Genomic DNA, 25,778 nt, shown 5'->3' with positions numbered 1-25,778 from the left:
TAAGAGGTTTTTGTTCTCTTGGTGGACGGATTTAGGTGTGTGTGTGTGTGTGTGTGTGTGTGTGTGAGCACACACCCCTGTGTACTGGCTGCATCTGCTTGGATTCATCTGTGAACCACAGCGATCTTCTCAGTCACTGGTGGAGAAAAGTTGGCTTGAGGCCAAAGTGTTGGTGGTAGGGGGTATCATGTGGTTGTACTGTTGCACCAACCTGTCAGCAACTTGGGTTTGTAATTGGATGTGTTTGTACTACTGAGATAATACTGATGTTTATTTTTAAGCATTTTTCTGATGTTTATTGATTTACATTTTCACAGCTGTGCAAACTTGTGAGTTCTAAGTACAATTTTCACAGTTGTGGGAAATTATTGGAGGGGTCAGACAATAATTATTTAATGACAGCAGATGTTGAGATTCATAAAGTTACAGCTCTATAACCATTACAACACAAATTAACAACATTACATATAAAAATATACAAAGTAAATATCCTTAAATCTAACCCTAATAATGTCTCAAGTAGCATTTTTGTTATTTTGCCTATCTGTACATTTTGATTACTATTGATGGAAATATTTTTGTCAGTTTGTGTATGTACAGCAAAATAGACATTTACTGGTAAAAATCTAATCCTTTCAAGCCTACATATATATTGGCTCCAGTAGAACATATTAACCTAAATTCCTATAAAAGAAACAAATTTACTACACCAAGTTCAACTTATAAATTGTATATGGTCATAGCAAAACTGGATGTGCATTGTGTTACAGCGATGGAAGGAAGGTCAATTTTAATAGTGTTGCTAGCTTGGTTGGAAAGTAGAATTCTCTTAAACTGTTGAATTTTATACCTCTGTGACAGGACACTATCAGCAGCACCCTGATCACTGTCAGGCTCAGCTGGTGGCAGTTAATTATGTTGGGGGGTTATGAGCACCTGGGTTGGAATCACTGGGCAAATGAGGTAATTGGAAGGATATAAGCAAGGGGTAGGTCAGAAGGGAAGCTCAGAGGGTGAGACTGGGCTGAGAAGTGAAGTGACAGAAGTTTCTCCTTGCTATAAGACTGCTATTTTGTAAGAAAAGAATACTGCACAGCTTGGTGAAAGAATAACAACCTGGTGTGCATTTGTGAATGAGAGACCATGTCAACTGGCCAGGCAGTAGAGTATATCAAGTAGTACATAGGTACCAGGTGACTACCTCAGGTACCATTTTGAAGCAGTCCATGGTTCTGTGTCGTAAATTTTAGTCTTTCTTCCTCTCGTGTAATGGAAATACTTCATTCACTGTAAATGAATAGTGTTGACTTATAAAAACTTCATGGCTATACTGTATAGTTTTATGATTCCTTGTCTCTTGTTATACTAGGAATTTCAATTCAACTCTCAAACTCAGTTCCCCTGTTGGTACCTTTTCACTGCTGACTGATCTGTGTTTCTCCCATTGATGATACAAATGAGTTATATAGGTGGCAAATAGAAGTTTTCTTTCTACCAGTTTTCAGACTTACACCTTATCATATAAAAGGAATACTCTGCTTTTCTTCCTTCCCCTCACAGTAAAACAGTGAAGCAGCTGTCTTGACATGTGAAGGGGAAAAATCCATGCTAGAAGCTTGAAATCAGTTGAACACATTTTTGAGTGCTATGAATTAAAGAGAGAAGAAATTATTCTAAAAGTGTAACTGAAGGGATTAAAATAAGAGGCTCGTTCTCATAGATTAGAATAATTTTGGAGATTTTTTCCAAAACATTCTAGATATAAGTCCAAGCTTCCAAGAGGCTGATATTCATTTTTGGAATTTCTGTATTCTTATTTTGCTTGATGTAAACTCTTAAATCTGTCAAATTCTAAATTATTTGTCATATAAGATATATATTTTTAAATAACAATTGTTTGGAGGGATTTTTGTTAAATGGTGTGAAGCTGGCACTTTATTGTTGAGCCTCTTTTGCCTAAAGCTTATTTACAAGCCTCCTGTAAAGGAAAACACCATCCATTTTGCTCATCCATCAGGAAGCATATCTGGTTAAAAAGTCCTTCTCACCATAAATAAATCGTGACATAGTTTCAAATAGCTTTCATGTCTTTGCTTTTTCTGACTTTCTTTCTGGCCATAACCATCATGCTGAAAACTGAAACAGTCTGGGGAAACAGAAGCACTAAACCAAATTCTATTCTGCTTTAATAATCATTTTTAAAATTGGAAAGAATATTTGCTGGTTGCAACTCCACAGTTAAGGCAGAGTTGCGTTTTGCACTTAACACACTAAGGCAACCTCTTGGTTACATATAAGAAATGTCAGTATACCTTCCCAAAAAATTACTTTGAATTAAAAATGGATCTTTCAAGAAATTTGGTACCAGGTTTTAAACTTCTGGGGTGTGGGGGGGTCTCATGATTTTAGTAGCAACAGAAGTAGACTATGCACATTTCTCATGTAAGTAAGATTTGAATAAATTAGTTTGGGAGATTAGGGGTCACTTTTGGCTGATTTTCTATATAACTGAGCATTTCTCCTTCGGCACACACTAGTACATAATCTTCTCCTTCAGAAAGTTACAAAGACTTGCCCTCTTCCAAAATGATTGCATTCTCTGATTGCTCTCAACGGAACTGAGGCTGCCCTTAGCAAAGATGGTAAACTGTTTCAAGTCACCTATTCAGTGCTCTTCTCCATCTCCTGATAGCCAGAGGAGCACCAGTTAGGGCAGTCGAACTGTAGGCAGTGGCTGTTTAAAAGAGAGGGCAGCCTGTGGTTTCTGTCCCATTGAGAATGGTGGGAGATGGTGGCCATTTTGAGGTTACAGGGACAAACCATCCCGATGTGTAGAAAGAATAGTAAATATGGCAGGCGACCAGCTTGGCTTAACAGTGAAATCCTTGCTGATCTTAAACACAAGAAAGAAGCTTACAAGAAGTGGAAGATTGAACAAATGACCAGGGAAGAGTATAAAAATATTGCTGGGACATGCAGGAGTGAAATCAGGAAGGCCAAATAACACCTGGAGTTGCAGCTAGCAAGAGATGTTAAGAGTATCAAGAAGGGTTTCTTCAGGTATGTTAGCAAGAAGAAGAAAGTCAAGGAAACTGTGGGCCCCTTACTGAATGAGAGAGGCAACCTAGTGACAGAGGATGCGGAAAAAGTTAATGTACTCAGTGCTTTTTTTGCGTCTGTCTTCACGAACAAGGTCAGCTCCCAGACTACTGCACTGGGCAGCACAGCATGGGGAGGAGGTGACCAACCCTCTGTGGAGAAAGAAGTGGTTCGGGACTATTTAGAAAAGCTGGATGAACACAAGTCCATGGGGCCGGATGCGCTGCATCCGAGAGTGCTAAAGGAGTTGGCGGATGTGATTGCAGAGCCATTGGCCATTATCTTTGAAAACTCATGGCGATCGGGGGAAGTCCCGGACGACTGGAAAAAGGCTAATGTAGTGCCCATCTTTAAAAAAGGGAAGAAGGAGCATCCTGGGAACTACAGGCCAGTCAGCCTCACCTCAGTCCCTGGAAAAATCATGGAGCAGGTCCTCAAGGAATCAATTCTGAAGCACTTAGAGGAGAGGAAAGTGATCAGGAACAGTCAGCATGGATTCACCAAGGGCAAGTCATGCCTGACTAATCTAATTGCCTTCTATGACGAGATAACTGGCTCTGTGGATGAGGGGAAAGCGGTGGACGTGTTGTTGCTTGACTTTAGCAAAGCTTTTGACACAGTCTCCCAGCAAGTTAAAGAAGTATGGGCTGGATGAATGGACTATAAGGTGGATAGAAAGTTGGCTAGATTGTCGGGCTCAACGGGTGGTGATCAATGGCTCCATGTCTAGTTGGCAGCTGGTATCAAGCGGAGTGCCCCAAGGGTCAGTTCTTAGGCCGGTTTTGTTCAATATCTTCGTAAATGATCTGGAGGATGGCGTGGATTGCACCCTCAGCAAGTTTGCAGATAACACTAAACTGGGAGGAGAGGTAGATACGCTGGAGGGTAGGGATAGGATACAGAGGGCCCTAGACAAATTAGAGGATTGGGCTAAAAGAAATCTGAGGTTCAACAAGGACAAGTGCAGAGAGGGATTGTTTAGTCTGCAGAAAAGAAGAATGAGGGGGGATTTGATAGCTGCTTTCAACTACTTGAAAGGGGGTTCCAAAGAGGATGGATCTAGACTGTTCTCAGCTGTAGCTGATGACAGAACAAGGAGTAATGGTCTCAAGTTGCAGTGGGGAAGGTTTAGGTTGGATATTAGGAAAAACTTTTTCACTAGGAGGGTGGTGAAACACTGGAATGCATTACCTAGGGAGGTGGTGGAATCTCCTTCCTTAGATATTTTTAAGGTCAGGCTTGACAAAGCCCTGGCTGGGATGATTTAGTTGGGGATTGGTCCTGCTTTGAGCAGGGGGTTGGACTAGATGACCTCCTGAGGTCCCTTCCAACCCTGATATTCTGTGATTCTATGATTCATTTTGAGAGTGCAATTCTTCATGTGTTTATCTAAGAGATTTTATTCTTCATCCTTTTGAAACACAAACTTTTCAGTTATGAGAAATAACAGCAGCAGTGACCGTTAGTCCTAAATACATACGTTCAACAGCTCTCCATTGAACCAGTCTTACTTGACAGACAGGGATGGAGGGAAAGGGACACTGTGTGTGGGAGGTGCATGTGGGGGAGAAGAGAGAGAGGGGTGTGCACATACATGCATATGTTGAGAGGTATATGGAAGGCAGGAGGGAGCTGGAAAACTGTTTGCATGCAGTAGATTGTGGAGGTTGCAGGAGGAATTTATGGAGATGGTTCGTCCAAGTTGATGAGAAGGACCGAAGAAAGGTGGAAACTTCGCATACACTGACTTGTTTGTGGTGCTGCAGAGTAGTCTAAAGCAGCCAGAGATTATTGGTGAATCTGGCATAAAAAAGAAATTTTGTTTCATGTATGGAATTTTTAACTTTTGTTATAAATTAACAAAGTAAAAGACCTGTTTTTTTTCAAAATGTGATGAATGCCAACAACCCCCATCAAACTCAACAGGAGCTGTAAGCACCTGAACATCTTTGAAGTCAGACCATTTAGTGAGTTGTCTGTGTGTGGATTTAAATGACTGCTTTTAAGAATCTAAATTTGAAAATGATGTCTTTAGTCTTTCTCCAATTTATACAATGGTTTAAAAATCATCAAGTAAATCTGCTTACCTGGAGTCTTGAGCTATCTGTGGTCACAAACTTTTGTCCTAAAGTATCATGTCCTTTGTGTACCAACAGCCAGGCAAGTTCTATAAACACTTTAGCTGCTAGGCCGTAAGGCTCTAGCTTATGATGGGTCTTAAATAGCACTCTACTTACTGCCTGCAGCCACCAGAGTCCTCCACCAAGACGACACCATGCCTCTGTGACCTGCTCCTCAAGTGCCACAGAACCTTCTCCTTCTGCCAATTTAAACTCCTCAACAGTAGCAGAATCACCCTTAACAGATGCATCACACTGCCCCCTGTAACCTACTACCATTCACTTCCATGTTCAAATATGAATGTCTTAAATGAATATTGTGACGAATGCTATAATTCTTCAGTGTGTATATGGGGACAAGTTCCCTTCCCCTTGGCAATAGGGAGAGGAGAAAGACCTTGATCCAGGAAGCAGCCTTGCTTTGGGAAAACCATGTTAATGTGGCAAACTGGGAGCAGCAGGGAAACCTGATGGGAAACCACATGCAGAGCTAGCACTGGGGGACCCACACATGGAACAGGCTATGCCTGGCAGATGTTGCCACATGAGTCAGGTCTGTGTAGAGCTTGTGGGAAAGTAGCAAAAACTGGGCAGGGAACCAGTGCAGAGACAGTCCAATGAGGCATACCGAGTACTGATGCTGGCCTGGAAATCTGCAGTGTCCTATTTGCCTTTAGCAAACAGTAGACGTAGAGGGTACATCCCAGGCATTAAGCTTGAGGAGCCCTAAATCTCTAGTGGATTGCTCTCCCCAATTGCCCAAATAATACGTTAAAGTAGAGATCTGGCATATCAGTGCACCAGCAGAAGTAATAATTACAATATTAATAGATTCAGATTTCCAAGAGAGGTTGGAAGGAGATGTGTATGGTTATAAAGGGAATTGCACAGGGCCCAAGTATTCTATTAATCAATTTTACATGTCCCCAACCAGGAGACAAGCAAATATTTATTGGGATTGTGATATTGCATCATTATGCATGGATTTTTGTCACAACAATGCAAAGATACCCAAAATACACACAAAGTTTGTATGCTGCAAACACAAACATGTTGTACACTGAAGTTAATGGATTGCTCACATGAACAAAAAGTTACTCATGCATGCAAGTGTTTGCAGGATCTGGCCAAAAAGCAGCATCCAAAAAACACTAGTGGTTGGGGGTGCGAGGAAGACAAGCACAAAAAAGCACTAGTGATGGGAGAACTTCAAAAGTTTAGTTTTTGATTAGTTTGATAAGTATCCAGAAATTCAGTTGCCTAGAGCAGCAGTTCTCAAGCTGTGGGTCTGGACCCCAAAAGGGGTCCTTTGAATGGCGTCGCCGGGGCTGGCTTAGACTTGCTGGGGCCCAGGGCTGAAGCCTGAGCCCCACTGCCCAGGGTCGAAGCCAAAGCCAGAGGGATTCAGCCCTGCGAAGCAGAGCTCAGGTTACAGGCCCCCTGCCTGGGGTTGAAGCCCTTGAACTTCAGCTTTGGCCATCCTGTCCAGAGCAGTGGGGCTTGGGCTCAGGCTTTGCCACATAGCCCCCCTCCCCCCGCCCCTGCCCAGAGCTGTGGGGCTCAGGCTTTGGTCCCTCCTCCTGGGGTTGTGAAGTAATTTTTGTTGTTGCAATGAAGTTTCAGAACCCCTGGAATAGAGGTATAGTAGCCTGTGAATAGGCTTCTGCCCACACAACCATTCCATCCCCTCACAGGGACTAAATCTTCCAGCTGGTATCTCTTTCTGGGATGTCTTTCAGAATCTGTTGCCCCCTCTGACCTGACTCTCCCCCTGTGCACTCAGACACATGACCAACAGGCAGCTCAGGGTAAAATACAAGTAGCATGTACTATGTCCACACCAGATGCTGGGAGACAGAAGTGTTAGCTGTCCCCAATCATAACAGTCAAGAAAGCGACTCCAAGCAGCTCAGAGAGGAAGAGCAGAGCGTAGGGCCATTGTCAATATAGGAGAACAGACAGCGCAAATAATAAGAATTGTCCTAATGTGTGGGATTCCTTCTTTTAGTGAAAAGAAAAGGAGTACTTGTGGCACCTTAGAGACTAACAAATTTATTTATTCTAAGGTGCCACAAGGACTCCTTTTCTTTTTGCGAATACAGACTAACACGGCTGCTACTCTGAAACCTTCTTTTAGTGGGAATCTTGGGAAGTCTGTTAAAGTGATGGCTGGAATATTGGTGGGAACCTTGGTGGGAATTTTGTCCTTTTCTGGTGGAATGAATAGGGATTGCCTTCCAAGATCAAATGGAAATATCTCAGAAGAAAGGTTTCCTGATGGTCCAAGAGAACTGGATATGGTGTACCTCAATCATTCCCATTTCTGTGTTTCCATTTCAATACAAAAACTATATTAAGATGGAGATAAGACTGAGACTACATCGAATCATAGAAATGTAGAGATGGAAGGGACCTCTAGAGGTCATCAGTTACAGCCCCCTGTACTGAAGCAGGACCAAGATACCCAGAGCATCCTTGACACATTTATCCAACCTGTTCTTAATAATCTCCAATGATGGGGATTTCCTAAGCTCCTTTAGAAGCCTATTTCAGAGCTTAACTACCCTTACAGCTGGAAAGCTTTTCTTACTATCTAACCTAAATCTCCCTTGCTGCAGATTAAGCCCATTACTTCTTGTCCTGCCTTCTGTGGACATGGAGAACAATCACCATCCTCTTTATAACAACCCTTATTGTATTGAAGATTTATCAGGCTTCTTTTCTCAGAATTAAACATGACCAGTTTTTTTAATCTTTTCTCATAGATCAGGTTTTCTAAACCTTTTATCATTTTTGCTGCTCTCCTCTGGACTCTCTCCAATTTGTCCACATTTCTTAAAATGTGACACCAGGACTGGACAAAGTATTCCAGCTGAGGCCTTACCACTGCCGAGTAGAGACTGCTACTCCTGTGTCTTATATACACAACACTCTTTTTAATACACCCCAGAATTATATTCTCCCTTTTTGCAACTGCATCACACTGTTGGCTCATATTCAGTCTGTGATCCACCAAAATTTCAAATCCCTTTCAGCAGTACTACTGTCAAGCCAGTTATTCCCCAGGTTGTTTTTGCGCATGTGATCTCTCCTTCCTAAGTGTAGCATTTTATACTTGTCTTTATTGAATTTCATCTTGTTGATTTCAGACAAATTCTCTAATTTGTCAAGGACACTTTGAATTCTAATCCTGTCCTCCAAAGTGCTTTCAACCCCTCTCATCTTGGTGTCCTCTGCAAATTTTATAAGCCCTCTTTCCCACTCCATTGTCCAAGTCATTAATGAAAATATTGAATCGTATCGGACTCAAGACAGACCCCTGCAGGACCCACTAGGTACGTTCTTCCAGTTTGACAGCAAACCATTGATACCGTACACTCTGGTTATAGTAATTTCATCTTGGCCACATTTCCCTAGTTTGCCTTTAAGATGTCATGTGGGACTGTGTCAGAAGCCTTACTAAAATTAAAATATATCACATCTATAGCTTTCCCCCCTTATCCACTAGGCCAGTAACCCTGTCAAAGAAACAAAAGTTTTGGCATGACTTTTGTTCTTGACAAATCCATGCTGGTTGTTCCTTATATCCCTATTGTCTTCCAGGTTATTACAAATTGGTTGTTTAATAATTTGTTTCAGTGTCTTTTCAGCTATCGAAGTTAGGCTGGTCTGTAATTTTGCAGGTCCTCTCTGTTCCTCTGTTTAAAGATAGGTACTATATTTGTCCATCTCCAGTCTGCTGGGACCTCACCAAACCTCCATGAGTTCTCAAAGGTAATCGTTAATGGTTCTGAGATTCATTCTAGGGCATTTAAGGAACAAGTTGAAGCAATTTCATCAGGCCCCGCTGACTTAAATACATCTAACTTACATAAATATTCTTCAACCTGTTCTCCCTATTTTGGCCTGTGGTTCTACCCCCAGTTGTTAATATTAATTGTGTTATGTATCTGTCATTAACTTTTTTAGTGAAGACTGAAGAAAAATAAGCATTAAACTCCTCAGCCTTCTTGATGTCATCCATTTTTAGCTCTCCTTCCTCACTACACTTCCCTTCATCTTTTTCTTGCTCGTAAAGAATTTATAAAACCTCTTCTTCTTGCCTTTTCTGTCCCTTGTTATGTGTAACTTATTTTGTGCATTAGCCTTTCTGATTTTGTCCCTACATGCTTGTGCTATTCTCTTGTACCCCTTAACAATCCATCCATGTTTCCACTTTTTGTAGGATTCCTTTTTGATTTACAGGCTAAAGAGCTCCTAATGGAGCCATATATTGGCCTCTTACAATTTTTTTCTATCTTTCCTTCATATTGGGGTAGTTTGCTGTTGTGCCTTTAATATGGTTTCTGACAAACTGTCAGCCCTCCTGAACGCCTTTTCCCTTAGATTTTCTTCCTGTGGGACTTTACCTAACAGTACTCTGAGTTTTTAGCAGTATTTTAAGGTAAAATATGTCACAGGGGAGCAGTTATCCCCAAAACAAGATTTATAAAGTTAACTTTAATTCTGATTTTCCTAAATTGAAAAGAAATCCAAGCCTATCACAATGCAAGGCCATACATAGCTAGAGCACCTAAGCAATCTTAACGCTATCCTGTAGTGATGTCATGTAATAGCCATATGATTATAATTAAGGCATTTTAGTATTTGTAGTCCCAGATTAAATTTAAAATATTTTTTAAAAACGCACTTTTCGAAAAATCACATTCAGAGTGTTTACAATATCCCTGTAATGTATTTTATCCTTAAATTTCTGATACATATCTCAAATTTAATTTCTACCTTATAGCTTTGTCTGGGAATTTCTTTGTTTTTATAACAAATTATAATTTTGTATTGTAGTTGCTGCAGCTAGCGCTCTCAACCATGACTGGGGCCCCATTGTGCTAGGCACAGTGCATACGCAGTCCGAGACAGCCTCTGCCCTAAAAACCTTATGGTCTAAATAGACAAAGCAAAAAACACTGGAAAAGGGGAAGCATTATTGTCCTCATTTTCCAGATGAGGAAGTGGTGAGATTGTGATGTGTCCAAAGTTCATAGGAAATCTGTGGCAAAGGTGGGAATTGAACCTAATTTTCCTGAATCCCAAATCCAGTTCCTTAACCACAAAAACTCCCAAAATAATCCCCACTGAATTTAAAGGCCTAATTTTAGGGATCCAATTTAGTAAACTTTGCCTTTAGATTTCTTTCAGTTTCTGAAGTTGGGCTTTCATATCATTTGTGACAAAGGGCTCATCCTGCAGAGTGGTGGACACCTTCAACTCCTATTGACTTCTTGGCACCTTGCAGGACTGGGTTAAAAATCATAATTATTTGAGATGGAAGGTTTTAATTTTAGAACTGCAAATTAAAACTCCAAGCTTATTTTCAGATACATTTAATTCTATTTATCATGAGTGATGTTTCTTTTCTGATTAATTTTGAAGAAATATGTAAAGTTTTGCTTTTAAAGGATTACTGTTAATGTGAAATAATCTGTATATTTTTCCTCCATTTAGTTATGAATTATATTTGTGTTAAAAAGTGGTGAGTTTTTATTTTTATAATAATAAAGATTGCATTTGAAATATAATTACCTATGACACAGAGTTCCCCTATTAACACTAGTGTGTTTTTTATTTTACTGTAGGCTGGAGGAAGAAAAGAATATTTTGTCAGAATTGCAAGAAGATTTAAATGAGTTCATTTTATGGTTAGAGGAAGCAGACAGCATTGTTGGTATTCCTCTGGAACCGGGAAATGAACAACAGTTAAAAGACTCTCTTGAAAAAGTGAAGGTAACATAAGTTCTTTTATTTAATGTCTTCTTAGTTTGTCATATCAGCATAAACAAATTGAATTGTTGTTCTTAATCCAGATTGATTTCTGTCAAACACGTACTTGGTATTATTCCACAATGTACTAGATAATTCAAAAAATCGGAAGTCCTGTGTTTTAAAACCCAGGTACCAGAATATATTGCCTGCATTAAAATTAGACTAGAAAAAGTAATTGAAAATATAGAATAAGGAACAATCTTGCACCAACAGTGCAATGGATTATATATCTAATAGCTTTTGAATTCCAAGATTCTACAGTACTTTACATTTGATTGATTTTCACTTTAGCTGAAACTTTTTTCTCAATGTATGTTTTGTTCCCTTGCTTTCATTATGCCTTCTCATTTCCAGAATGATTTTCAGTTTTAGAGCTGTATATTACTACAACTGTGAACTGGTTAAAAATGTCACTTTGCCAGTCTCTTTTTGTATAACTTGTCAAATATTTTTTTTCTGTTTGATGTGACCCCCCCCCCCACCCACTATCAGAATAGTAAGCATTTTGGGGGGAGGTGAAGGAGGTTAAGCTTGTAATTATCTGCAAACCATAGTGATATTCAAAAACTCTGTCCAGTAGGGGCTGGTATTTTTGTGACCTGGCATTGTTAATGTTAGCCCTCAAATTGTTAAATTCATGAAACTTTATAGCATACATGATAATTGATGAATACAAAAATTGGTGTCTATTCTCTCTTTTAAGTACATAGCTCCCATTAAAATTACTCAGTTAAATATATCAAGTGGAGAATGGACCACTAAAGAGTATGAAGGAAAATATTTCTAATTGCTACTGTGCTTCATTGAGGATGGTACTGATTTGTGGTAGGCATGTCCACTGGCTGATGCATTTAATTGTATGCTTAAAGTCTTTCAAATCTGAGATTTTTTTGACGCTATTACATGTACCTTAGTTTAATTAACTTTGGCATCTGATAATTACGCTGGAAAATCAAAAAAAAAAAAAAAAAAAAAGATCATCTGCTAAGCTTGGTAGGTTGTAAACTAAAGCTGAGCAAAAAACTTTTAACAAAACCCCCAAGAACCATGTAAAATTCACTAGGTTTCAGGCTCCAAGTTGAAAAGATGTCCAGGTTTGCTGAAGGTTTCAAGGGAACTTGGGCCCAGTTTAGAGTAAAATGGTGCAGAATTATAGGTTTGTGTCAGAATGAAATGAAGCTTCGAGTTTTGCTTGCTTTCTATAGGCAACAGGATTAAATGCAGGGTTTCTATAGAGTTTCTCTTATAGGACTAGTCTACTCACAATTTTTATACCACTTTAACTATATTCTCTTAGTGTACCATTTAAGAGAATAAGCTATAAGTGTATAAAGCACCTTTATGCTGATTTAACTGTGTCCACATTAGATGTTGTGCTGGTACAGCTATATGGATACAAAATCACACCCTTTATTTAAAGTGGTACAAAAACTATTTATAGACTAGGCCTATCATTAGGAATGCTTTAGAATCCCAGACTTGAAGAAAGGCTCCAGGGCAGTGGTTCTTAACCTACTTATCATTGTGGGCCGCATATTCAGCCACAAAGTGTTACCTGGGCCGCAGGTTGAGAACCACAGTGCCCCTCACCTAAACTCCCCCACAAACCCCTATGCTCAGCACCCTTTGCCCAGAAACTCCTCCACAGAGTGGGGCCAGGACCAGAGAGCTGGGCATGGGGCAGAGACCCTGACCCCCGACCCTGCTGCAAGGGGATTCGGACCTCTGCCATGCAGCGCTGGGGGGCATCTGGCTGCCCAGAGCCTGAGCCCTCCTGCGTGGCAGGGCAGCCGGTAGCTCGGACACTGGAGCCCACCGTGCAGCAGGGCAGCTGGGAGCCCTGAGCCTGTGGCCTTTAGCACATAGCTGAGCTGGGCCGCAGCTGTGTGCTAATTGGGCCACATGCGACCTGAGGGGCATGGGTTGAGAACCGCTGCTCCAGGGGCTTGGGCAGAAAGGGTGAAAACTGAACCCAAAGAAACCTCGCTGAGCTGATACTGCTGAGTTGCATATTGCTCTTTTGGAAACTCTTTCAGATACGCAGCAAGTAGCTGGAGCTCAGCCAATTTATAGTACTCTAATTTTCCCAGTGTGTATATGTGTGTTTAAATATGAAAATTATGTATAATAGATATGTAACAAGGTTTTAAAAAATGCAACTTGTATCAAAACCACAAACAAATGACCCTAGAGCGTCTCCAAGACAGCAAGGGTATACATCAGTCTTAAAAAGACAAAGTAATAAGTTCTTCTTCTCCATCTCCTCAGACATAGGAAAGAGGGGAAAATAAAGGAGACATTAGTTACCTTTATTTCAGTGTTTTGGCAAGTAGGTTTTTAGAGATCCAAGGATTGCTATAATAAAATCTCTGTCTTCAAAGTTTATTTCCAAGCAAGTAAAAAGAAAAAATAGTACAATTAGTTATGTCCAGCAGACAAAATCCTCTACATCTTTTTTGCTTTATTCTCTAGAGAAAATTCTCCTCTTGTGTGTAATTGGGATGAAAAGAAATCCTCAGGCTAATCATAGTTGTAAAACAGACACTTTTTGTCATCCCTGACTCGTCTGTGTTTAGCAGGAAATGGGACGGAGAAGAAAACCTAATGCTTAATATTCAGATCTTTAATTAAGAAATGTCTCCTTTCTTGGCTGAACCATTTTAGCAACAAGATATTTCCTTGTGGAGGGCTGAAAGAAGTCCCCAAAAGGGTCTTTAAAAATATAAAATAATAAAGAACCCAAAGTGGGCAATTTTGATAAGAAAAATTAAGTTTAAATGAAAGGTCTTGAGTGCCCCAGAGATTCCAGGTTCCAGTAGAATACGTGAAAACTGCCTCCCTGTTATCCCCAGGCATAGCCAAATGTGAGAACCTCCAAGCTTCCCAATCATTCCTGTAATTCTATTATCAGATGGCTAGTCATCTGTTGAGATCTGAATTAGTTAATGACCTATTGTGTCCTAATTATGATCTTACACCAATGTAAACAGAGCAGGCTGTAATTGCCCTTCATTTGTACAGTTTGTTTCTCCCTATTGATCTGTTGGGCTTTTAAAACTAAACCATCCCCAATAACTACAATTTTAAAACAAGTTTGATTGTAAAGCACCATGAAACTGTTGGAGGGGAGACAGTTTCATATAAGCCTTTTTTTTTTTTTTTTTTTTTTCCTGCAAGAAGTTAGTTTTGTCTTTACTTTCCTGACTGGTCTCCTGCTCCTTTCTGTATATTTTAAAGGTAACCGTCTATGTGACCTCTCCTTCTAAAATACTTCTACTGCCCTCTTAGTCCACAGAGCCCACTCTTCCTCTTCCTAATGAAAAATATTCTCTCATTATTAGACACATAATGTAATATTAGCCTTCCTATGACCATTTCTATAAACCAGATTGTCTTATTGGTAGTGTCTATGGAGGATGCATGTATGGCTAAATGGACTTCATCCTGACTGACTGAATGTCAGAGAGTCAAAGGAAGAATTTTTAAGAGGCTTTTCGTATCTTTCATCTGTCTTTAAGTTAGCCCTTCTAGATCCAGGTATACTTCCGCTCTTGCAAACCTAGCTTTTAACCCTGTGAGTCAGTAATATCAAAAATATGAAATCTAGGAACAAAGCAAATAAAATATTATTTATGCATTTATTTATTTATATGGACAGAGCATTAAATGTCCATAGCACTTTAAACAATCCCTGTCCTTTGGAACTTACCATCTAAATGAAATGCTACCTACATTAGAAAGTTGTTGGGGTTTTTTGCTGCGAAGCTCCTCTGTGCTTTCATATATATGTGTAGAGCTTTGGACGGCTCAGACCCAAATGTACTAATGTCAGTAGCTAGTAGCTGCATTCTGGATAGCAGGTGGGGGAGATAAGGGCATATATGGATGAAGATTATCTCTTTTCAATATCTATTAATGTGGGCGGGGGAGATGTATGTTAATAGGGGGGAGCCCCTCCCCTAATAACTCCTAAAGGATGGATTGTCCAAAGTCAAACCTACTGGTGAAGATATCTTTTCCTTAGTAGCTCAGGCTTTTAAGCCATGCTGTGAGCCACCTCTTTTCTTTTCGATCCATCCAAGGGAAGTTACCCCAACCCCAGTGATATAGTAACTATTAAAGATGCTCTTGTGGCCCATCTCGGACTTCGATAATTTTCAAAAATGATGGCTGCAGAAGCTTTCATTTTCTATTATATAACTCGTTGGTTACTTGATATGTAAAGCTAAATTGACACTATATAAATTTGCAGTAATTGCATACAAGAAGGGGAATGGATTCAGATTATGGAGACACAAACATGATAGGCAGGACACTCCTAAACATTACCAGTATCCCTCTGATTTGCAGTGTTTATGAATATATTATGAACATTATTGCTTACGGGGTTGGACCACAGTGCTTGGCACTGCACAGAACATGGAAGAGACATGGAACCTGCTCTAAAGGGCTTACAGTTCACACAAACAAAAGGCAGATACAATTAGTAAAGCACCAGGTGACCAGAAGGAAAGTTGAATCACACAGCAGAGACAAACTTTTTTAAAATTTCCTTCCGGGACGCTTATTTTCCCTCCATTTTGGTCTCCTCAGAGAGCCAGTCTTTCCCCACTATAAGTCTGTCTAATAGAGTCAGCATTTGCTGTTTTTTTCTGAGCCTTTTTAATTTAGAAAGCTGTGGCTATTTTGTGCTGAATTGAGCCCTGAGCCTGGTCTCTGCAGCTGATAGACTAATCAATAGCGGCGAAGATAAGGGAGTTGAAAATTCTACCACAGTTCATTTTAAATGTTGTATTTGTCTGTTCCAGTTAAGAGTGGAAGAGCTGCCTCCACACAAGGGAATATTGAAACGATTAACTGAAACTGCAGGAATAACACTTGGAAGTACACCACTGAACCCAGAAGAAAAACATAAACTTGAAAATAGGCTCAAAGAGGCTAACCATCGCTGGATAAAGGTTAGACATATTAGTAATGATATTATGGCATATAACTCTAATCTGTTAGAAGTACTTATATATTCTGTGATGTGTATGCTTTTTCTGTGAATGAACATGAAGATTAATCTGTATCTGTTATGGGATAAGAAGAAAAAAAGCAGCAAACAAGAATTGTAGTTGTGACGCTGGGTGACTTAATAACAGTGGTATGGTCAAGATTCTTTTTTTAAATGGGTGCCTAACGTTAGTTTTCTGCAGCCATGTATAGGCACTTAAGTAAGTGGTGGTCTGGTAAAACATGCTGAGCACAGGGGAAGGATTTGTTTTCCAATCCTGGCTGTTTTGTGGCTGCTACTGCTGCTCTGAGGCTAGAGTAACGTCTGTAGCATTTATGGCACTGCTCCATTGGGGGTAATAGCCAATGGGTGTCTACATTTGTGGAACCACTGGCCACACCCCAGCTCTTTTCCCTCTCCAAAACCTTAAAATTATACAGGCAGTCTCTGTGGCACTGGGCCCTGCATCATGCAGGCCTTCCATGCTTCCTCAAATCCTGTCTCCTGCGCAGCAGCATTGTACTTATTCTGCTATCTTAGATTTCTGTGCCTGTGGAGAAAAGGTTTTGCTGGTTTTTATTTGAATATATGTATATATATTGCTATGCTGAAAAGTGTTAATGTTGGCAGTCAGTCACAGATTAAAGGAGAAATTGATGAGTATTCCAAGTACCCCTCATTCAGGCTAAATGAGGTAGCAATTAAATGCCCCTTTATTTATTAATAGTGGAAACAATAGAAGCCATCACCCAAGGCACAGAGCAGCGTGGCAAGGCTTGAGTAGAAGCAGAATTATGTGGGCCAAGGAGCTTTCCTGGGGACTGATTGCATACTCAGGATCTGGGGCATTGATTAGCTTGCAAATGCATGCATGTATGAAAAGAACCTGAAAGCAGGGGAAAATTCAGCAGATAATAAGAGAATCAGTGGTATATGCCCCTAGTAAAAAGCCAAGAAAGAGAGCTTCTTTTAGGTAGAGTTCTTACTGAGAGGTTAGACTTGGATTTTTGAAAAAGGAAACACCTCCTGTTTTTCTGTTGTGGTCAGGGAATCATGGTACTTACATGGCCCCCATCACTGTGGTATCTGAATGCCTCACAGTCTTTGATGTGTACTTAGCCTTACTGAGAGGTAGGGAAGTTTTATTATTGATTTCATAGCTGGGGAATTGAGGCACAGAGAAGCTAAGTGAATTGCCCAAGGTCACACAAGAAGTTGGAGAACAGAGTCTTCTGAGTGTGAGGCTAGTGCCCTAACCACTGCATCATCCTTCTTCTTCCTGACGTGCCTTTGTGTACATTCTTTGTAAATCAGGATTACACCAAAGAACCATTTGATTCATATAATCAGTTTCGCCTCCTAACAGAAACAACCTTTTAAAACCTTGAAGATTGGCTAACTGCTCAGGTTGAAAGAATAAACAATATTGACCAAAATTTGCAAACCTAGATGCCTAGAAATGGGTGCATAAATTAGTATTTAGGCACCTGCGCAGAAGTGTCCTTTTCTCTAGAAAATGAGTGAGTTCCCAGATATGTCTCTGAAGTCAATTGTAAATGAATGAATTCAACACCTCTGAAAATCAGGTGACTTCTAATTACATGACTAAATATGGATTTACATGCCTAACTTTAGGCACCAACACTTGAAATTGTGGCCATAGCTTAAAAGGAAATTAGTTTTCAAGAAAAGTATGTTCTTTTTGTTGGTTTTTTTTTACAAGATGTTACAAATGTATTTACACAGAAATTGTGATTTCTAATTTTATCAGACTCTGAATATAATCTGTCATTGACTATTTCTGTATTCCAAAACTTTGTAAAAGGGATATCTTTTTACATTCCTTTTTATCTCCTGATTGTTAATACAGAAATGTTCTATTTCTCACTTCTTACGGCCAGAGTGACCCAGAAAACTGTGAGCACCATTGTACTATATGAAAGTCAGATCTCGTTAGTTCTGGGGGCTTATCTCAGGATTCTTAAACACCCTTGCTAGCTGTAGATTCTCTAGGCCTTGGTTCATGGTATATCGTGGGAGAACTTGTCTTTCCATCTCATGGTACTTGAGTGGAAGTGCTTATAGCCTGCCAACATCTCCAGCAGAGTCGTTTTTGGGTCTGCAAGCTCCCTGAAACCAGAGCCAGTAACAGTAATCCAGCATCGGTGGAGAAACAACTGCTTGTACTTTCACTCCTATTCCAGGAATCAGGAAGAATATCTCTGAGATGCTTCAGCAGCAATATTTGTCCTATCAATGGCATCTCTCAGAGGGCAGTACTGACATGGCAGCCAGAACCCAGCTGATGCTGCTCATGACTGTTGCCATAACCGCAGATTTCCCATACATAGAATGGACCTTCTGGAGCAAGCTCATGGGCACTGATTGGTGGGATCACATCATCTTGCAGACCTGGGATGACCAGCTCCAAAACTTATGTGTGAAGAAGTAGATGTTCATGGAGCTGTGTGATCAATGTCAGGACATGTGCATGAGGAAGGCCCAGGCAGTCCAGAAGCAGGTTACCATAGCTATCTGGAAGCTGGCTACTCCCGATTTCTACATTTCCATGACTAACCGGTTTGGAATTGGCAAGTCAACTGTGGGGCTTGTGGTGGTGGAGATTGGTGAGGCCATCAGGACTGTGATTTACCCAAAGGTGTTGGGCATAAAAAATGTTCCTAAAAGAATTGTCGGCTTTGAAAGAATGGGCTTTCCAAACTGTTCTGGGACTGTCAATGGAACTCATGTATCCGTAGTTTGCCCTCCATAAGAAGCACGGGAGTATATAAGCTGCAGACAGTAGTACTTCATCTTTTTTTCAGGCCCTGGTCAATCACAGAGGCCGGTTCATAGATATCAACATGGGATGCACTGGCAGGTGCAAAATGCCAGGGTTTTCTGGAGCTTGGAACTTTACCTTCACAGACAAGATGGGCTATTATTCCCATCAAATGGTATTATGAATGGAGTCACTGTCCCCACTGTTGTTCTAGGGGATCCCGCATGCCCCCTTTTTCCATGGCTTATGAAACTGTATCCTGATTACAGAGTGCCTGGCAAAAGAAAGTTCAACTAAATGCTCTGTAGCTGTAGAATGACGGTGAAATGTGCATTTGGCAGGTTGAAATTTGTGTCACTGCCCTCAAAATCATTTGGATGCCTATGTTAACAAAACCATCTACATTATTGTGGCCTGCTGTGTATTGTACAATGTCTGCGAGTACAGAGATGAGCCATTTTGCCAGGAGTGGACTCAAGACACTGCTACATTGCTGAACTTATACACTCAAAGAGAAAGTACACAATTATTGTTGGAACAGGATCCACACATGTAATAGAAATCAGGGTGCTTTGTGTGCCCACATCATGGGTTTTCATGGTGCAATGCATGAGGAGGAATGACATAGTATTTGTAATTGTGCCACACCCATTCCACTATTTCTGGGACTGGGGCAGCTTGGGAAAATTTATTTTTATTAAATTTTGTTATTCATTTTATACATATTGTTTGTGTACCTCATCATACTGTTTTTGGATTGCTGTGATGAAATTTTATGAATTTTGTTGTGCATGTTATAGAAACTGGTCATGTACCTGAACACACAGCATATGGATTATTGTGATGTTTCATTTTGATAAAATTAATGAAACCTGTTTATGCATCCTTGTGTGGAAACTGAACATTTTATTTTAAACATTCATGCAAATGACAAATAAAAGTGTAAAAATGCATATGGGTAGACAGCTGCCATTAAGACCTAAAAAGCAATACACAAAAACAATGGCTATTAAGAAATCAAACAGACCAAAGTGAACAACAGTCAAACAACGTATATTGTCACCATAGCAGTTTAATTGCCTCTGGGTGCTCATTGATGTCCTGTTGTCCTTGGCCCTTCTGGTGCATTTGCATGAGTGGATCGCAGCTGAACAATATTGGAGGACCGAACAGGGTTCATCAGACTGTTCCATGTAGTGTTTATTGCTTGAGACATGGACCAGCCAGCCCCAGAATAGTCCAAAGGCTGTATAGGCTGCAGAATATGTTAGCTCGGAGCTGACTCAGTGCTGTGACAAAGTCAGACCAAACAACTGTAAGAGCGGTGGAAGAGCGGTTAATCAGCCACAGAATGGTAAAGGCTCTTTTCCTCATGAGCTGAAAAGAGGTTACCTCAAGTCAACTAAGGCCATCTGAGTCCAAGTAGGGGCTGCCTGTGACCTTTAAAAACATCCTCTCCTAATCAGAGGGGGAGGAAAGAGGAGAGACAAGCTGCAGCATGACTCGTGGCAGCAGGAAGAAACAGCTTTTGGGTGGAATGCTGCTCTCCTCCCAATGTGGAAGCAACCTGCTGCCTGTTTGGGGAAGGACTGGCACCTTGAAGCCAGCATAAAAAGACAACACTCCAGAGAGGGGACAGGGAAAGGTATTCCCTTTTTGTGTTATGAATTTTTCTTTGGTTTGGCTGATGCGCACTTCGTGGGCCTATCCTGAGGCCCACCTTGTAAAATACTGAAAAATAAAACCTGAGTGAGGAATAAAATCTCTCCAGAGTGGGACTGATTGATTGACTCCAGGCCCTCCCATCACCAGTGGAGGGAAACAGTTAGTCCAGCAAGGCGAAGGAGGCTCCTTGCCACAGCGTGTGGAATTGAGGTTGGTGCTGGAACTTGAGCTTGCAGTCTGGTGGCCATCAGAGCAAGCAATCTCTTGAAAAGCTCCTGCTGCTGAATTCTATCTTCCTCCTTTAATGTGTTGTCATGCTTCAGGAATGGCACTGCCAATCTCTCTTCATGCTCTGAGGAGACTCTCTCTGTCTTTCCAGCCTTGTCTTCGCTTTCTCACTGATACTAAATCTGTCGTCGAATGTCTGCCATCACTTCAACCCTGACTGTCTTCCTTCTTGTGTGTTGGCTGAGAGCTCCCTCAGGCACCTGATTCCTTGTCTCTGCCCACTAGAGTGGAAGGACCTGCCAAGGCAAATGAAAGTGCACATTATTAACTGATCATTAGAAAAAATACTTTTCTTCTATTTTTCAGGAGCCGGATCAATTCAGGGTCAAAGGATGATGCTTGTTGTCATTTGGTTTTATTTTATTCACACACAAATCTCTGGACAGTGCATAAGATCCTGCAAGCTATGCTGCAAGCCAACATATGTGATGGTAAGAGCACATAGCAAAAGCAATTAAAACCATTTATAAATCCTCACAATTTTTCCCAGTGTGTGTGAGAGGGGGAGGTTTTATTAGCATTGGTTTTATAATATTTTCAAATGGGACAAGCTCTGGACGATGTTCTTGGTCTGGAAGTGCCAGTGTGGAAGTATGACCTTCTGTTGCAGGCAGAGGAAAGCCACCCATCTATGCTAATGAGATTTTTAGGCATCTGGTGACTGCCTGGCACATCTATGAATGGAGGGGCTTATGTGCTACAGAGGCAACCCTAACGAGTATGCCCTGTCCCGGAATGTAACTGGCTGTCTGGAGTTCCTATTCAGCAAAACATCTGCATGCATTATCAGTCAGGAGTGGGACAAAAATTATGGGAAAATCAATACAATTTTGATTTAGGATGAAGACACATTAGAGTCCTTAGAAGTACCTTGTATTCCTGGATGGACCTTCCTGTATTTGACTAAATACACCATCTGCAACCATTGGGACCCTTAATATAGGGAGGCATGGACTAAATACAACTGCAGGTACCATTTGGATTCAGAATGCTGGCAGAAGCAGACTAAATATATCCTCAGACATGATTTGGACTCAGACTACAGGCAGACAGAACAATCCCGGGATGATCCGGTGTGACTGATTTCTAAGCTACATTGCATTTGCAGGAGAGGGAATGTAAGGCTCATAAGTTTAATGCATTGACCTGGCTTTGTAACAGTAAGTGTGTATTTAATACAAATGTCACAATAATTGTTTTTAATAAACATTTTTTTCACACTTTGTTGTATGCTTTCTGAAGTCTGTGTGCTTTGGGGGTGAAGTGGGGAGAGAAGCGGCCTTTAGGAAAGTGGCCTGGGTTGCCCCCGCAATGGAACGACACTACAACGTTCTGCTTGTAGTAATAATGTAATTTGGCATAACCTGAAAATCCTTTCAATTCCTATATTAACAACAAATATGGTGGCAAAAATATAATAAGTTCCAGCACAGCTTCTGCTGCTACTTCAGGTGTAGGCTGCTATGCATAGATTCACACCCATAAGTTTCACTTTTAATGTTAAAAGAGATCAAAATCATAAAGTTAAACTTTCAGTTGAAATCACCTATTTTCAGTTGCTTATACACTGAAGTGTGCAGAACTACAAATTTCACATGATTTTTATGCAAGCTATAAACTGGCCCAGACTCACTTCAAGTGGACATAGAGAAGCTCAAAAGGTTTTGTGGTTTTAACAAACTTGATCTGTGTTTCAAATTTGTGATGAAACTCCAGTTCAGATAAGTTTAGTGTGGTTTCAGATTTCATTGTGAATATGCTGTTAAGCTCTCTTACTTGTGTCTTTAGAGGTAAGATAAATCGAAAGAAAGTATTAGACCCTTCTTCAGTAGCTAATGTGCTATTGGCACTCATATATGCCACAAAGAGAGTGGGAGTGTTAAAGTGAAGCAATCTATTTGTCCTCATTCTTTTGTAGTCTGAAAGGAGCATAAATTCCTGATTTTCACGTGGTATTTAAAGCTTGTGATAGCAGGCTCAATTGCCTCCCTGGTCCCCACTCCTTTCATTTGTTGGAAAACTACAAAAGCCTGGGGTCACTAGGGGCCAGAACCAATGTGGAGGCACGGGCCTTCAGAATGGATGACGATGACCCATCTTGTAGATCTCCTGGGATGTGCAGGGCCTGTGGTGTGAGTCCTGAAGCCTATTGCTTTGAGAAGCACCCCCCCACTTCCCTTCCTTGCTCACAGAACAATGTGAGGAGATTGCTCACAGACTTTAAGGGAAGAATAGACCATTATCTTGTCTGAACCTCACCCACCCATTTCTGCACTAGGCCCATAACTTCTGGCTGAGTTACTGAAGTCCATATATCTTGATATAATGAGAATCCACCATTTACTCTAATTCAATCCAGCAAGTGACGGTTAAGAGGAAGAAAAAAATAAACAAACCAGAGTCTCTGCCAATCTGGCAGGAAAATTTCTTCTCAAACCTAAATATGGCGAACAGTTAGACCCTGAACATGTGGGTGAGACGCACCAGCCAGACACCTGGGAAAGAATTCTCTGTAGTAACTCAGAGCCCTCCTCATCTAGTGTCCTATCTCTGGGGGTTGTAGATATTTGCTAATAGCGGTTGTGGATGGATGTTATGCCACTGCAGGCAATCTCATCATACCATCCCTTCCTTTAACTAATCAAGCACAATCTTAAACCAAGGTAGTTTGTTTTTTTTTTCCCTTCAACCACTACTCGTGGAAGGCCATTCCAGAACTTCACTCTTCTGATGTTTAGAAAACTTTGTCTAATTTCAAGCCTGAACGTGTTGGTGGCCAGTTTATATCCATTTGTTCTTGAGCAGACATTGGCCCTTGCCTTAAATAACTCCCCTCCCTCCCTCCCTCCCTTGTGTTTATCCCTAAGATGTCTCTCTCCTCAGCCTTCATTTTATTAAGCTAAACAAGCCAAGCTCCTTAACATAGGTTCTCCATACCTCTGACATCCTAGTAACCCTTCTCTGCATGTGTTTCCATTTGAATTAATCTTTCTTAAACCTGGGAGACCAGAATTGCACAGAGTATTCCATATGAGGTTCACCAGTACCTTGTATAATGTTAATAACGCATACCAATGTCTACTAGAATTACCTAGCCTTTTTCACATCTACATCACATAGGCAGCTCATAGTCATCCTTTCATCAACCCCCAGATCTTTCTCATCCTCTGTTGCTTCCAACTGTAATACATTCCCAATTTATAGCAAAAATTCTTTTTTTTTGGTCCTTAAGTGCATGTAGTTTCCTGATTCATTCCCCACCCCCTTTTCTTAAGTATAGGCACTATATTTGCCATTCTCCAGTCATATATTATGACCCCCCAAGTTTACAGATTCATTAAAATCCTTGCTATCGGGCTTGTGATTTCATATGCAGTTGCTTTAATATTCTTGGATGGAGATTATCTGAGCACTACAGTTTGTTCCCATTAAGCTGTTTGAGTTTGGCTTCCACCTTGGATGTGCTCATTTTTACTTCCATATCTTTGTTCCCATTATCCACCCTGGCACTGTGCCCAAGCTCTTCATTATTCTTATTAAAAACTGAGGCAAAATATACATGTAAGTGTTTGCCCATGCCTAGATTATCTGTAATGTCCACCCCATCCTCAGGGCTTAGTGATCTCACTTCTTTTTGTAACTGTCTTTATTTATATGGTAAAAGAACCTTTTACTATTGATTTTAATTTATTTTGCAAGGTCCAACTCTGCTCAGCTTTTGGCAATTATCACACTTCCCCTACACTTTCTAACCTCTAAGACTTTGCTGATCCATCCCTTCTTCCATTCCTTGTAGGGTTTCTGCTTTCTCTTACTAACCTGTTTAAGATGCGTGTTCACCCACTTTGATCTCTAACCCTTCCCTATGAGTCTCCCCCCCCCCCTCCAAGCCCCTTTGCTTGGGTTACAGGCTCTAGATATTTTCTACAACTTTTACTTTAAAGTAATTCCAAACTTCCTCTACATTCAGATCCTTGGGTTCTTCAATACAGTCAACTTCATTGACAAATTCCCTTTATTTTTTTTAAAGTTTGCCCTTTTGAAATCAAGGAAGTCTAGTTGTGGACTTATTTTTATTTACCCTTCCATTAAGTTGAAATGAATTCACTCATGATCACTCAAACCAAGATTGTCCTCTATGACCTCTGTTCTTATTAGTAGGGAATCCCCAGTCATGTACACCTGCCTCTTCCTGGTGTTGGTATGATTCTCCAGCCTTCCCTCCTATTCTTTCTGGCTGCAAGATGTTTATCTTCTGTTCTCACTTGCAATCTTCTGTAAGTCATCCTCTATCCTCCAAGGGCTCCAAACTCTGACTATCTCCATTTTCTCTGCCTTCCTTCCTGTAGGACTAGCTGTTCTTAGATCTTTGGTTACTGCCTGCCTCTCATCTTCATTTTCCAACTTGCAAACCTGTACCTCAGTGCTATTTCTCCTTTACTAGCCGGTCTTTTCCTCTGCCTTGTTCTTGTTACATGCTTCCACTGGCCACTTTCCTCATCCAGCAATCTACTCTCACAATTCTCTGGTCCAGCATGCATTTTCAAGTCTTGATTTTCCCTTCAGCCTTCTCTTTCCATCGTCCGCTCAAATCCCCTTTGAAACTCAACCATCATTTCTAGCTGCATCTCCAACCTCAGATCTTCTCTTCCATCAGATCTACCAGGTGGCATGCAGGGATCCTTGTGAGGTTATCCTTTCCTTGGACCCGTTTCAAAGAGTTTTGATTTGTGAATAGGCAGTTCAGCTGGTCACTTCATAGATTACATTTTGTGTGCTGGGAAGGAACACAACGTCATTCCTGGTGACCGCATCCTACATTACTTTAGAAAGTATTATGAATGGCAGGAAGATTATGTTAAAATGTAGCTACAGTGGAGCAGACCTTTAGCTGGTGTAAACTGGGGTAGCTCCATTGATTTTAGTGTAATTATGCCAATTTACACCAGTCAAGGATCTGTCCCACTGTCTTTTAGGGTTATGATGGATTTTTGTTTGTCTTGATGTG

General features: G+C 40.7%; 1 protein-coding gene across 6 annotated transcripts in view; it reads left to right on the top strand.

Moving 5' to 3' along the window:
• Nucleotides 1-25,778, top strand: part of DMD (dystrophin) — a 1,886,383-nt gene that overhangs the window by 1,195,237 nt on the left and 665,368 nt on the right. For all 6 annotated transcript variants that reach the window (XM_074968560.1, XM_074968534.1, XM_074968525.1 and 3 more), the window contains 2 exons: nucleotides 10,853-11,000; nucleotides 15,848-15,997. In XM_074968560.1, the coding sequence (XP_074824661.1) occupies nucleotides 10,853-11,000; nucleotides 15,848-15,997 (298 nt within the window). The remainder of the gene's footprint in view (nucleotides 1-10,852; nucleotides 11,001-15,847; nucleotides 15,998-25,778) is intronic.

This window comes from Natator depressus, chromosome 1 (assembly GCF_965152275.1).
Source record: "Natator depressus isolate rNatDep1 chromosome 1, rNatDep2.hap1, whole genome shotgun sequence".
NCBI lineage: Eukaryota > Metazoa > Chordata > Testudines > Cheloniidae > Natator > Natator depressus.
Note: the sequence above shows the minus strand (reverse complement) of the source record. Positions and strands in the feature narration are given on the sequence as shown.